Here is a 13516-nt window from a genome sequence, read left to right as displayed (position 1 = left end):
CACGACCGAGCAGATAATTCAGCAGGCGTGTGGTCATGATCAAGTTCAAATAACATTGTGCAGTGCTTGACAAGTGTTTGGACGAAATGATTGTGCTTAGGTGTTTGCTGCAAGCTGCCGTGCCTTAGAAGAGCGACCGCATGTATGCTTGGTGCATGGAGTGAAGGTGAAGTGTGTTGTGGTTTGAATTGCCATGTAACCGCTCATCCGAAGACCTAAGAAGACATAGGATGCGTCTTCTCGAACGACGTATCTTCCCCAACCACGACTCGATACACCACTCGTGCATACTGGTCCGCCTGTTTCGCCTTGTCCCCCAACTTCAACTGCTCAAATGCCGATCGTGCATGTAGGAAGGCTTCCACTAGATGGTCCACTATATGACCCCACCTCGTAACCAAGAAAGCTGCAGGAGTACGATCGAGTCCAGTGACGGTGAAAACCAAGCTTTGGAGGATCCAAGCCACTGATTCCAGTCCCTTGGTGAGATCAGGTTGTCTCATATAGATTCGGGTCAACAACAGCTGCGGATCCCAGAGCAGGAGTCGAGGTACCTCTTCAACGGGACGCGAATACGTCTCATTGAGGGCCTTGAGCAAGCGTTCAAACTTCGCATTGAAAGCATTTCCCCTCGACGATGACTTGCAAAGCCGATCCAGCTGCTCGAGCAAGGTTCGCCTCTTCGTGATTTCGGAGGCCTTGGTGCTCTTGATGTCTTCACAGAGCGGGCAATTGCAAACGAAGCCCCAGTTCTTGAACTTTTGGTCGACCTTGGAAGTGTAGTGGCCATGCGGGGCCTCGTATGGGAACGACAACTCCGTACCAGCTTCCATATCTTTCTTTGCGCGTACGATCATCATGTCGCCAATGAATGAGCGACGGACGTTGCCGAGGCAGCTGTGGTTGATGTACGAGGCTTTGATCCATATGCCGCAGGAATGAAAGGCTTTCTCTTTCGATTCCTTGCTGTCTTTGAGCCTTTTGTAGCTGTTCAGGCTTGTGATGGGGCTACCGAAGACGTTGAGGGTCATTGTTCGTTCAACGAGGAAGCTGGACAAGTTAGTGTCAATATGTCAAGTTGCTTGACTTCGGGTTCAGGAAGGACTTACGTGTCTACGATCGGCTGGCCATCGACAAATTCTGCATCGACTGCTTCGTAGGCGCCATGGTAAAGGTCAATAAACGCAGAGGCCGTGGAAGGGTTCTTGAACATCTTTTGCGTGATCAGCTGAATGAGATCAGCCTGGCCTCCAAGAAAGCTTTTATCCGTCTCGACGTTCATCAAAAGGGAAATTCTTGCGTTGCCTTTGTTCTCTTCGTCAACATGAGCATGGCTGAATGCCTTCTCGCACAGCAACAAATCTCCGACTTTCACGGGCTGAGTAAGGAACAAGCCGCGGCCTTTTCCTCTTACTTTGCGAACCTCCAACGGACCCACGTATGTAGCATGATCCAGGTGGGGAGGACGATGCTTTTTTGCTTCGGCTTGAAGGAGCTTGAAGTCGTATTGGCCGGTGCTACTCTCAACACATCGACGTTGAGCACGCGTAAGTGTGGCAACTGCTTCTTTGTTGGCCGGGAAGTGTTCGCAAAGATTTTCGAGGGTTTGACGGCAATCGTTATAACGAGTAAGATGGTACAGTGCCTCAGCTGCACGGAACATTCCCTTCTCCGAGGGCTCTCCGCTGAAGGATGGGTAGCCACTGTCGGCAAGCGCAGCATCATATTGTTTGGTTTTGAGGTATGCTAGTGATCTGTTCCGCCTGATTACTTCGACTTCGTTAGGCGTAGCTGTTTGCGCCAGGGCGTCCGAATACCTGGCATGTATATTAGCACAGCCACTTGCTCAATGTAGATCCCACCCACTTCTCAATAGCTCGCCAGTACCTCTCCTTCTTTATGAGAGTGTTCCCCTCCAACTTCAATGACTCCGCTGTTCTGCTCATCTCTAGCAGTCTGGGCTTCCATGACGCAGGTGTCATGGTTTCCTCGTCGGTGAGGAAGATGATATCAGAAAGATGATCCACCCGCAGGCTGTAGTCTCCGGAAGCCGTAACCTTGAAGAAGGGCTCCTTCACGATAAGAATCGAGCCCTTGTCGACAACATCAACGGCTGGATGGCTAGTTTCGTCCTCCTGCTGGTACATTTGCAATAACGTGACCTCACCGCGCTCGTCTTCCGCAATAACAAGAATTGCTGTCATACGATTAGGCGGCGTGATGGCTCTCAACGTCAGATAGCGACCGCGATGATGCGTCTCGAGCCGAAGGTCTTCGACCATGATAGGCTTCAAACCGTCGAGAGGGGTGGTGCAAGGTAGATAAGCTGGTGGAACGAACGACGACTGTATCTGTTGTTCGCCATTGTCATTAGCCCTATCACTCATCTGTGCAGTTGACATTGACGCCATCATGAACTCGAACAGCATCGTGTCTCTGTCTTTCCGATCGTGGGGACGCTGGCCTCGCTTCTTCTTAGCGTCTTGGAGTGTACGCCTGTGCTTTTGCATGAACTGCGCATACTGATCGAGATCTTTGCAAACATCCATTGCTACGGATGACGGAGTGGAGGAGAAGGTCCGGCGGGTGTGAAATGTTTGCAATGCGTGAAGATTTGTGTGACCAGAAGACACTAGGAGGGTGCGCTCTTATACAAAGTGGGGCAGTCGTAGGTAGCCCGACCGTGGTACGTGTATGGACGATCCAGAGTTCAAGAGGATGGCGGCCAAGGTATACTCTTGAACGCGCCCTCCTTGCATCTTCTATGGCGTATCAGCGCGCGCCTACTTGCAGGAGATTTCATTGGCTAAGAGCGTAACACGTAAGTCTGTACCACGCCACTCATGCGCGGGGACAAACGAGGCTGTGTGTAACACCAACCGGAAGCATCGTCCCGCTGTGCAAGATGCACACTCGGCCCGGCAAGCCTAGGAGTAGTTTTGGCAGAATCATCCGATTGGACCATGGCATGTGCAAATACTGCATTGCACACATCGGTCGTACGAACAGGTAGGGATATCGATCATGCTCCAGTCCCTAGTTGTTCTCCGGCCAGTTGATGAACAAGCTATCATCCAGTTCTTCAAGCAACCTTCGCCTCAGTTCTTCATCCGAAGCCACCAGCTGATCATCGGGATCATCTACAGTCTCGACCGGTACTGGCTGCGGCGCTGGCTTCGATCGCGACTTCGATATACGAACCAGATTGCCTCTCTTGCCGTACTTGAACCCCTCTGGTGGCGGTGGTGTCGCAGGTCGTGGCAGTGGCTCAGGGCTCTCCACCTCTCGTGGCGGACACGTGCGGTTGATGCCGTAAAAGGTAAGATGTCTTCTCCATCCCTTCTTCCCAGCAATGTATATGCCTGGTATCCGCATCTTCAGGTAGCCGTTTCCTAGGAAGGATATACCGAGTCGAACCTCGGGGTTTCCAGCGCCTTCATAGTTTTGGCGGATGCCTTGGAGTGGTTGTAGCTCCACAGACGAGGCTTTGGGGAGGTTGAGGGGCAGGTGCCATTCGTTCTCGAGGCCGGTGAGGGAAAGCTTTGCAGTGGCTTCCATCGAAGAGAGCGCTGTATCGTTACTGTGGTCTCCGATAACAAGCTTCCCCGTCTTCCAATGATGGAAGTTGAACTGTCCAGTGTATATCAAAGCTCGGCTGTCGACTTCGTAGAGGACAAGATAGTTGGGAGAGTAGAGGTCCCATTCGCCTCGTATGCCACCGACTTCCACTTCTTCTTCTCGATGAAGTCTTATCGCTAGATGTTTGTGCGCTCTTTCAACGCGCTTCTCGTGCTCTTCTTCCACCTTGATGGCCGCGTCAAAGCCATCACCCTCAACCTCGAAATCGTCGAGCTCTGAGTCGCCGGAATCTGATTCATCGGAGACCGGTTGGCCGGCATTCGGTAAAAGAGAAGATTCGAGCGCATTCTTTATTCCTTTCCTGGCTTCAACCGGCCACTCTCTTGGAGTACCGAAGTTCGCATTCTCTTGCGCGACTCGTTTGGCGGTGTTGGCATTGCGACTGACTGTTGCATCATCGGTAGCCTTGCGTTTGGGAGCTGATCACGTCAATACAGCCCGTCTCAAGGCTCTTGATGGTATACGCACCTCTCTTGGGCGGCATCACGATGTGTAAGCATCTTGACGCGTGTTGGAAGCGTGGGGTCGCGTCCAGCCGCGCGCGTGTGATCGGCGGTGATTACGTCATCTCATTTCGTCTTATCCCTCTTCGGGTGGGCAATACAAAAACGCCTCTTCTTCTGCAATCTTTACGCTCATCGCAGTACAGGACACGTTCATCTAACACCAGTCACCCTTTAATTTCCGTTATTATCACTTTCCACATGGGTCGTGACTGCGATGACGAAACGATTGCATCCGTCAAATCTACGCACTACCAAAAGGCAGACGACATGTAGACAAAAAGACTCCCGTTAATGCACGAGAAACGATCGCTTGACATCCTTGTACTCCATTCCGAGACCTCGACAGATTTGTTCCTGGCTGTAGTCTGGGTAGTTGATAGGAATGAGCTTCTCCAAGAACTCCTCACGCGCCTCGTCGGCGGCTCTCTGCTCCAATGTCAAAAGCGCCGTAGTAGAGACATGATAGTCATACGCCCCTTTACCAGCGACGATATCCCACTTGTTCTGCCAGTCTTCAGGGACCTCGGGCGAGTTCGGACCACCAAAGACAGCAGCAGTAGGAAGAAACTGGCCTTCATAGGCCGGGTTGCGGGGTTGAAGGTTTACGGTACCGCGATGGGCCTCTGCGCGCAAGTAACACATGTTGCCGACGCGACTGATGATGTGATCGAGGACGTCCCATATCTCCGGCTTCTTGTTTGCAGAGGACAAGATCGCAGATGCCATTGCGATGTCTCGGATACATTTCAGACTGACTTTGGATCCAGGAACCGAGCTAGCTTTCAAGTCTCCAAAGTCTCGCAACCAGGCTTTGATCACATGGATCATTTTGTTGGCGATGAGATCTAGCGTCATGATGTCGAAATTTAGAAGGAATTCATCCTCCTTCATTGCGTCTCGGTAAGTCTCTAGCGTCTGGAGAGGACTGAGCTCCTGTTCACGACGCTTGCCATGCTTCGACGTCTTCGACACAGTTTCCAGTCGATGTCGGACTACGCGCTCTAGAAGCCAGATCGGCTCGTTCTTATTCTTGCCATTCTCGTCCATCTTCAGCATCACCCGCTTTAGGCCGTCAAAAGCGGAAGCCTGTCTAACGAAAGCGGAGAAGATTTCCAGTTTGCGACCGCCGAAGCTCTTCTTTGTATCCATCGTCTCGTACAGTTCATACATTGGTCTGCCGGCGCGCTTATGCTTAGCAAGCACACTGGGACTGAATCCTCGCATCAGAAGTAGCCGCTTATCGCACTCTTCGTATCCGACCGGACGGGTTCCTAGAAAGATGTGCGTCTCGGTTTGCTTGGCGATAAGATATTCCATGTCAGGCCACCGTCGCAGCAGCCCGTTCTTGAGTCCGGCATTGTAGATGTGGCAGGCGAACAGGAGTTGCTCGGAATGTCTTGCAGCCTCAACACCGAACAGGTGCACACCTTCCTTATGACGCTCTAGTGTGCATCCAGCATAGGTTGGTTGGTTCTCGAGGTAGAACGGGCCGTCCACCAAGGTTCCTCCCCCGAGCCACGAATTGTGCATCTTGAACGTGTCGCTGACATGGTCAACCCTTTCAAGAGTCTCAAGAAGGCGATGCCATGAGGAGGCTAGTTGTGTGTACAAATATCGGCCCCATTCGCCGTCGTGGTTTTCTGCAAAGTCGATGTACCGTCTCAATGCGCCACTCATTCTTGCGTTACCATCCAGGAGATCCCTATGCGCACGAGGTACTTCCGCACCAAGCTCACGGTGCATGTCGACGAACATCTGGAGTGCGAATATGATCCAAGTGCTTGCTTTTTGCTCCTGATCGATGGCGTGAATTGCGCGAGCTAGGATATCATGGTCTCATGTGAATGCGCCCACATCGGCTGCCCTAGAGAGGCTCAAGAAGACGCTAAGGCACCTTCTCATGTGAGTCTGCTCGGTCCTGGCAGTTTTCCTGCCAGAGTGATAATCTACCATCACTTCCTTCTTGCCGTCGTGATCGAAGAGATGGTCTCGGAAATATACGTTATAAGTATCTTTGCAGACGAAGGTTTGCGGGGACAGTTTGAAGTGATCGAGATCGTACCAGCCCATCTCGTCTTTCCGGGTGATGCCGCTGTTACCTTGTTCTTCGAAGCTCTCAAGGAACTTGATCACTTTGTGGTGGCTTTCGAATTCTGGAAAGTCTTTGAGGAAGGCCTCGTTCACCCGTCGCAAGATCTCAACTGCGACATTGGCGGTCGTCGCTGCTGTGGTAAGCGCGAGGCTACGTTCCTTGTATCCGCGCCAGGTTTTGTGGACGAATAAACGAATTGCTGTCATGTCTTTAAGGAAACAGAACAGCGCAAAGGCCTTTTCACTCTTTCGGTTGGCGGACTCCTTGATGCGGTAGCTTCGGATCTGCGTGTCTGTCGACACTGAAGGCACGTAGCCCGATGGCTCAGCATGCTCTTGAACCAGACTCAGGTGTTGGAAGAGGTTAGATGTGCGACTATCCGTAGATGATCCTTTCTCGCGCTCTTCCTTGGTCTTACCTGCTGTCGGCGCTTTAAGCGTGTGGTAATAGTAGTCGAGGATGTCGATGAAGAACTGATGGCCTTCATCATCGATGTCATCACCAGCTTCTCGCTCTGGTTTCGCTCGGTAGAAGCCTGCACATTCTTTGCGAGCGGTGATGACACTCCACAAGATAGCTTCGATATCGGTCGGCAAAGTGATCTTAGCGTTTGCAAGGATATCGACCAAGGTCTTGAACGCGTGTAAAGGCACTTCGCTCACTCCATTCTGCCGGGCTGCAGCGCGAGCTTGTCCTTTGAGACGTCCGTCCTTGATCAATAAGTGGTCGATGGACTGGATCCGGGCGGCCGATGTCGCGAGCCAAGTAGCTACAATCTGTGTACCGCTTTTATAGCTGAGATGCAAGGTCGCTATTAGCCAGATTAAGCAGCGGGTCTCGGTAGAGAATCATACCGTTTATACGTGTCTACCAAAAGAGAAGGCAGATCCATCGTGGGCACCGGTGTTCGAGCGCGCGCCGATTATGGAAAGTTGAGGAGATATTGGGGGCAACAATAATTAGATGGAAAGTCCAGAATATCGAGAAGAGAGCTGATAAGGTGGAGTCTGTGCGCGCATGGCCTAGTCGTACTCTGAAACAAATACAGTCTCAACGGCTATTCTGATGAGATGTCTTCCCTTGATTCTGAGAGTCTCAGCATGACTTCCGAGAACAGTCCATCGATTAAAGACTTGAGATGAAGGACACTGGTACGCATCGAGGTTATCCCAGCAATTGCAGGCTTTCGTCTAACCTTTGATCCAAAAAGGGCGGACAAACACGTGGTCGCTCAGTTTGCAAGACACGAGTATATAGAATACGCCGACATGTACTCCCAGCTCTTGAGCATCAGGACAGTGTGGGACACACTCTACTGCTGATGTCTCCACAGATCGTCTTTGCTCACCACGACTTGAAGGATAATGATGAGGCAAATCGCGCGTCGAGATAGTTCTCTGCGAGTGTGCTATCAATCATCAAAACAATGAAAGTAAGAAAGTACCTCGTCTTACAAAGTAGAAAGAGGATACTGTGTACTTGGCAAATGCTTTGCACAGCGAATTGGAGACAGCATGCAACGACCGGCGATCGGTAATAATAACGGACGCTCCAGCGCAACGTTACACTGAATGTATGACAAAGTTCCGCTGAGCTTTCGATGGTTGAGACAAGAGATGCCTGAGGCGACATCAACATTGGAAGTTGGCGAGGCTTCTGCGCTAAGTAAGTTAGCGCGTTACCCCGTCACGGCACCCGCCTCCATCTCCACCGAAGGGCTGAGCAGAGCACTGACTTCGTACACGATTCTCCATGCCTTCTCCTCCTTACATTTTGTCATGTTCTTTCTATCACAGATCATGGAATTTGAATTGCGGCGTCTTGTAGGCCCGAACTCCGTCTTCGGCCTGCTGATCACGCGACCACCGACCTTGAGCCAGGAGATCCATGCAGTACATTCTACCGCCACAACTTAATCGCAATGCTGGTCAAGCCACGATTTGAATATACGACGTTGTACGAAAACTATGTCATGTGTCCGCACACATCAACCGTAGTGCATGATGGTACGAAAGGTACGCAAAGGCATTTGCTACTCTTTCGGCCGAACGCTTGAGTACAAGTAGAACGAGCACTTACTTGGTGAACACGTACGACTACACAAATACACAAATAGAAAAGAACTTCTTCTCTGTTACTTTCTCAAGCCTGGTAATATCACTATTTTACTCACACAGCACACTCCATTCGACATGACTTCTCCCACCTCCCAACCCCAAGCAGACACCCTAATCCGCGCCGGCACAATCGAAACACTCCACCCGGGTATGCCATCACAACGCTCCATAGCCCTCCTCTCCGGCCGCATCGTCGCTGTCTCCGAGGACCCAGCAGGCTTAGACGACTTCATCGGCAGCGAGACCCAGATCATCGACGTACCAGACTCCACCGTCCTCCCCGCATTTACAGATACGCATACACATCTGATTCTCGCTGGTCTCACCTACTTCGACGTCCCAGTGCACGACGTCAAGAACCTAGATGAGCTATTCGCGAGTTTGAAGAAGCGGGCGAGCGAGACGAAAGAGGGCGAATGGATTTGTACGGCGACGGATTGGTTGGAGTACAACATCGAAGAGCAGAGGTTGCCTACGCTCAAGGAACTCGATGCTGTGTCCACTAAGCACCCCATCATGGTTATGCGAGGTGGTCACAACGTAGTAGTCAACTCAGTCATTACAAAACTACTGAACATAACCTCCTCCACCCCCTCCCCACCCGGCGGTCTCATCGGAAAAGAAGCAGACGGAAGTCTATCCGGTCTCTTCCAAGACTCAGCCACCATCCCCGTCCTCAAACTAAAGCCATCCACAACCCTTGCAGAAAGAGTCGCAGGACTAGAAGCCGCAAGCCGTGCGTACGCCGCCACAGGAACAGCCTGCGTCCGCGACTGCTACGTCCCGCTCGCCGACCTAGACGCCCTCGTCGCTACCCACGCAGCCAGCAAACTTCACGTGCGCGTACATGCCCTTATACCCGCCGTAGGCATGACATCCGCAGAGCAGGTCGAGGGCTTGCTTGATAAGATGGAATCATACCGCCACTTCCAAACCTCGCCCTACCTCTCCGTCTGGGGCGTGAAATTCATGGTCGACGGCGGCATGGAAGCAGGCGCCGTCTCCGAACCTTTCCTCGAGATACCACCCGGTCGCGAAAAAGACGCAGACTGCAATTGCTGCGGACTACCCTCCTACCACGGGATGCTCACGTGGGAGAAACCCGCTCTCGTAGAAGCCATGACCGCTGTTGTCCGGCGTGGATGGAAAATAGGAACACACGCGTATGGGGATCGTGCTGTGGAACTCGTCTTGGATGTATACGAGGAACTCATGCACTGCTTTCCCTACCTACAACCTGGAACACTAGTCATGGAACACGGAGGCCTAGTCTCACCAAGCGAACAGATCCGAGCCGTGAAGCTCGGCATCGCTACAACCATCCAACATCCGCTTCTCCATAACGCGGCGGGGGTCCAAGAGGTATACTGGGGCCGCGACCGCGTATCTCGCACCTTCCCCGCTCGTACGTGGCTGGATGCTGGTGCGCTGATTGCGGGCGGGAGCGACTATCCTGTTGGTAGTTTTGCGGCTATGCGGTCGGTTTGGGGGATGGCGAGTCGCGAGACTGTGAATGGTGTGAGGGGGGTTGAGCATGCGATTACAGTGGGTGAGGCGGTTGCGTTGCATACGACTAAAGCTGCAGAACTGCTAAGAGAGGAGGGGGAGAGGGGACGGCTTTTACCGGGGTTTGTGGCGGATTTGGCGGTTTGGGGGGTTAATCCGCTGGAGGTGGGGGATTTGGGGGTGTTGAGGGATTTGTTGCCTAGTCATATCTCAGTCGGAAAGAAGATTACAGCGGTTTAGTTCGCGGGTTGCATAGCTGTCGAGTAATTGTACAATGCACCATATATGATGATCTCGCAGTGCCTCTTCTGCAGGACCTGTACCTAGTGGTGTGATAAGATATGCTAAAAGATCGCTGATTCGAAGAGAAGCAATTGATAATTCTGGTATCTAATTCTTCAAGATGACTATGACGCCCATCTAGATGCCGCTATATGAACACAAAGAAATTCGTCATCCACCTCTTACTACCTAGCAAAATAATCCCTCGCCCCATCCCTACTAGGACTATACGGCGTATACTGCTGTTGTCCATGCCCTACACCCATCGGCGCCGCCCCACTAACCAACCTCCCCTGATCCCCTCCTCCAATCTCATACGGACTCTCTCTACTATCCACGCCCCTCAAATCCAAGCTGGGACTAGGACTATACTCGCGCAACGCACTGGGTGTCTGATGGTACCCAGCAGGGTACAACACGCCCGGATCGTCGCGCATCGTCCTCTCGGAATCACGACTTGTGCTGCGCCCGCGATCACTGTTGTTCGTCGAGTTATCGCGGCCCCAGTGGGAACCGGGTGTATCAGGCCTCCCCACCGTACTACCGCCATACAAACTCCCCTCGCCGCCATGTTCATCGCTAAACTCAGGTCTATTCTTATAATTCTCGAAATCCATATTCGACTCCGACACGAATTCAAAGGGGCCGGTTCCGCCCCCTCCACTGGTGATGTTGGCGGAAGCGGCGGTTTTACCCGGGTGTTCTTTGGACATGCGTTTCATGGTGTAGACGTCGGAGAAGGCGGCGGTGTCGCCGATGTCGCCGTCGAGGCGGCCGCGGTAAACTTCTGCGAGGAGGTGTTTGGATTTTTCGTGCACCATGGGGACGGTGAGTTTTTGGTAGAGGGCTGGGTGGCTGGGGAGAAACATGTTAGTGGTTTGTCTTTGTCGTTGCAAAGTGTAGATGAACTTACCCGAAGCGCACGGCGACGCGATCCCTACGACGCGATTCCTTGTCGATTGGGGTTGGGGCTTCGGTGCCCTTGGCGCGTGTGCCTTGCGTGTAGTACTTGAGTGAGTGGTCGAAGGCGTTCTTGCAGTAGAATTTGAAGGCGATTAGGCCGAGAGGGAGAGGGGCCATGGCGGCCAGCATGGTCCATTTGTGTTCGTAACCGCGGGCTACGACCAGTAGTGCAACGATGCAGTTGGAGAAGAAAGTGCCAACGAGCATGCGGTTGAAGAGCACGCGCCAAAAGGCGCCACCAGACTCGTTCTTGGTGCAGAAGACGTACCTAAGAGAGATTAGCTAGAGCATATGAGGAGAGAAGGGATGAGTCTCACATCAGAAGATACTTCTTCATCCAGCTATCGAGCGTAAAGTAAATCGCCACAATAACCAGCGTAATCGGCTGCAACGGCGCAAAACACAGCGCAACCGTCGAGTAAAACAAAAAGTAATTGTAGTAACTCGCATAGTCAAACGGCGGCGGCGCAGTCCGACTGATCAGCTCCCTAGGCGTCGGGTTCAAGAACTTGCGAGAGAAACTGCCCCACGCGAGGTTGACAGCCTGGGCCAGATCAATAGCGGCGCCCAAGTTACGCTGGACGAGCCATGTAACCCAAAAAGGCGAGACTTCGCACAGGGTACGCATGGTCGTGTCGAAGAATTTGATTTGTCGTAGGATATCCATGAATGGAACGTGTTCCTGGGTCGCGAGATTGACGATCATGACAATCATACCGAAGACGGCGCTGAAGAGCGAGAAGACGAAGAGATTGTTGAAGACGAAGAAGGCGTATAATTGTGCTGTGACATGGCGCTCTCGGGATGTCTTGGTTGTGTCTCCGGCCTTGATGGACAAGCGACGGAAGATGATGGGGAGGAAGTAGTAAAAGAGCGAGGTAAGTGCCGGAGCTGCGAGACCTTGAACAACAGCCCAGAAATCGGCGTGTGCGGCTAGTTCGGTCTGGAAGGTAGGCCATACAAAACCCAGGTTGGAGAGCTTGGACAGGAAGACGGCGATCAGTGCGTTGGGGATGAAGTACAGGAGCGTGAGCAGGGTGATCCAGAAGTTGTTCACGGTCCTCCTCCAGCGTCGCGTCTTGGGGTCGAGGGTAAGGTTTTTCCAGATGATGTCCTTCGGCTTGGGTGCAAGTCGGACGGTGGTGCCTTTGACGTGCTTGCTGCGTGCTGCGAAGGCGACCATGTGCGCAGAGTCGATGCTCTCGTAGCTAGCGAATCCGTACGATAGAGCATCGCGCTTGTCAATTGTCTCCCGCACCTCCTTAATCTTGCCTTCTAATCGCTGAATGCGCGCTGTGAGGTAGTCGATTGCATCCACCTTTTGCGCCTTGTCGGTGAACTCTGGGTCTTTCTTGGAGGGAGTACATAGCGGTCGCTCGGCAGGTAGTTTGTTCGGGTTCTTCAAATATTTTGCCAATATCTTCTCCAGCTCAATGACCGCCTCTTCGTGTGCCTCGATAAGATCTGGGATGTCCTTCACGTTGCGTCCGATGGACGCGCGGGGCACCTCCGGCGTAGTCTTCAAGCTGTCCGTAACCTCCACAATGCCCTGGTCGCTGCGAAAGCTGCGGTCGATGTCCGTAACCATCAACGTCCGCGCGTGCAGACTGTTCTGGTAGTCTGGGTGCTCGAGGTACTGGCGTCTCATCCGGTGTACAGCGCGGTACATCCACCACAAGAAGCCGCAGACGATGATGTCGATAAGGTATGCCAGCACGACGAAAGCCCAGAAAACCTGACCGAATAGATCTCTAGGGGTCATCAGGAAGATGATCTTGCCGCTCATATCTCCGTCGAAATTCTTCTGGAATTCCACCGACTTGATGACGTTGACGGGAACGATAACCGCACAGCCAACGATGGCGAGTACGACAAACATGTTCCTGCACATGCGCGCAAAACGAAGAAAGATGGTCGCATCCAGTCCAATCTTCTCAACATATTCGGGTTCGTTTGTCTTGAACACGGGCTTGTACCACGCGAACAGCGATTTGTCGAGAGGCGGCGGTCGGTGTTTCTCGTCGGTATGTCGGAGACGGGGCGCGTAAACGATAGTATTAAAAGGACGTAGTAAGAGGAATAGTATGAAAATGGCGGCGGTGATGCCGAAGGATGTGCCGATAGCGACGAGGACGGAGTCCTGGGATACCTGGGCGTGTTAGAGTCGCATGCGACAGATGGGGGGCTGCGTGTACCGAAGCGCCCAGGGCATTTTCTGTCATCAACTGCTCGAACTTCTGCTCTATGCTCAGGTCCCGCCGGAGCAGCACGTTCGGTACTGTGGATGCCATAGCGAGTGACGGGTGTAACGTGTAGCGAAGGTGTGGTAGCGATTGTGGTAGCACGTGTGATGGGTACACGTGGTATTGGGGGTCGATCTCGGGTCCGAGAGCTCAGCGCATGTCTTCCTC

At 52.7% G+C, this 13516-nt stretch overlaps 5 protein-coding genes across 5 annotated transcripts; 1 reads left to right on the top strand and 4 right to left on the bottom strand.

Annotated features, from left to right (window-relative positions):
- Positions 1-215: 215 nt before the first annotated feature.
- On the bottom strand, positions 216-2549 carry J4E86_002636 (uncharacterized protein; the record flags this gene model as incomplete). Its single annotated transcript, XM_051443194.1, has 3 exons — positions 216-1050; positions 1110-1817; positions 1867-2549. The coding sequence occupies 3 exons, from the start codon at positions 2547-2549 to the stop codon at positions 216-218; spliced, it is 2226 nt and encodes a 741-aa protein (XP_051304689.1).
- Positions 2550-3036: 487 nt separating this feature from the next.
- On the bottom strand, positions 3037-4123 carry J4E86_002635 (uncharacterized protein; the record flags this gene model as incomplete). The annotated part of the gene is made up of 2 exons (XM_051443193.1): positions 3037-4058; positions 4108-4123. The coding sequence occupies 2 exons, from the start codon at positions 4121-4123 to the stop codon at positions 3037-3039; spliced, it is 1038 nt and encodes a 345-aa protein (XP_051304688.1).
- Positions 4124-4433: 310 nt separating this feature from the next.
- J4E86_002634 (uncharacterized protein) lies at positions 4434-7129 on the bottom strand (the record flags this gene model as incomplete). Its single annotated transcript, XM_051443192.1, has 3 exons — positions 4434-5939; positions 6096-7032; positions 7092-7129. 3 exons carry the CDS (start codon positions 7127-7129, stop codon positions 4434-4436), a joined length of 2481 nt encoding a protein of 826 aa, XP_051304687.1.
- A 1300-nt stretch (positions 7130-8429) lies between these two features.
- Positions 8430-10100, top strand: J4E86_002633 (uncharacterized protein; the record flags this gene model as incomplete). Its single annotated transcript, XM_051443191.1, has 1 exon — positions 8430-10100. The coding sequence occupies one exon, from the start codon at positions 8430-8432 to the stop codon at positions 10098-10100; it is 1671 nt and encodes a 556-aa protein (XP_051304686.1).
- A 227-nt stretch (positions 10101-10327) lies between these two features.
- Positions 10328-13396, bottom strand: J4E86_002632 (uncharacterized protein; the record flags this gene model as incomplete). Its single annotated transcript, XM_051443190.1, has 4 exons — positions 10328-10997; positions 11056-11373; positions 11423-13254; positions 13301-13396. The coding sequence occupies 4 exons, from the start codon at positions 13394-13396 to the stop codon at positions 10328-10330; spliced, it is 2916 nt and encodes a 971-aa protein (XP_051304685.1).
- Positions 13397-13516: the final 120 nt, after the last annotated feature.

Source organism: Alternaria arbusti (assembly GCF_024043155.1).
Source record: "Alternaria arbusti strain BMP 1465 chromosome Unknown scaffold_3, whole genome shotgun sequence".
In the NCBI taxonomy this organism is placed as follows: Eukaryota; Fungi; Ascomycota; class Dothideomycetes; order Pleosporales; family Pleosporaceae; genus Alternaria; species Alternaria arbusti.
This window is presented reverse-complemented; position numbering and strand designations above follow the sequence as displayed.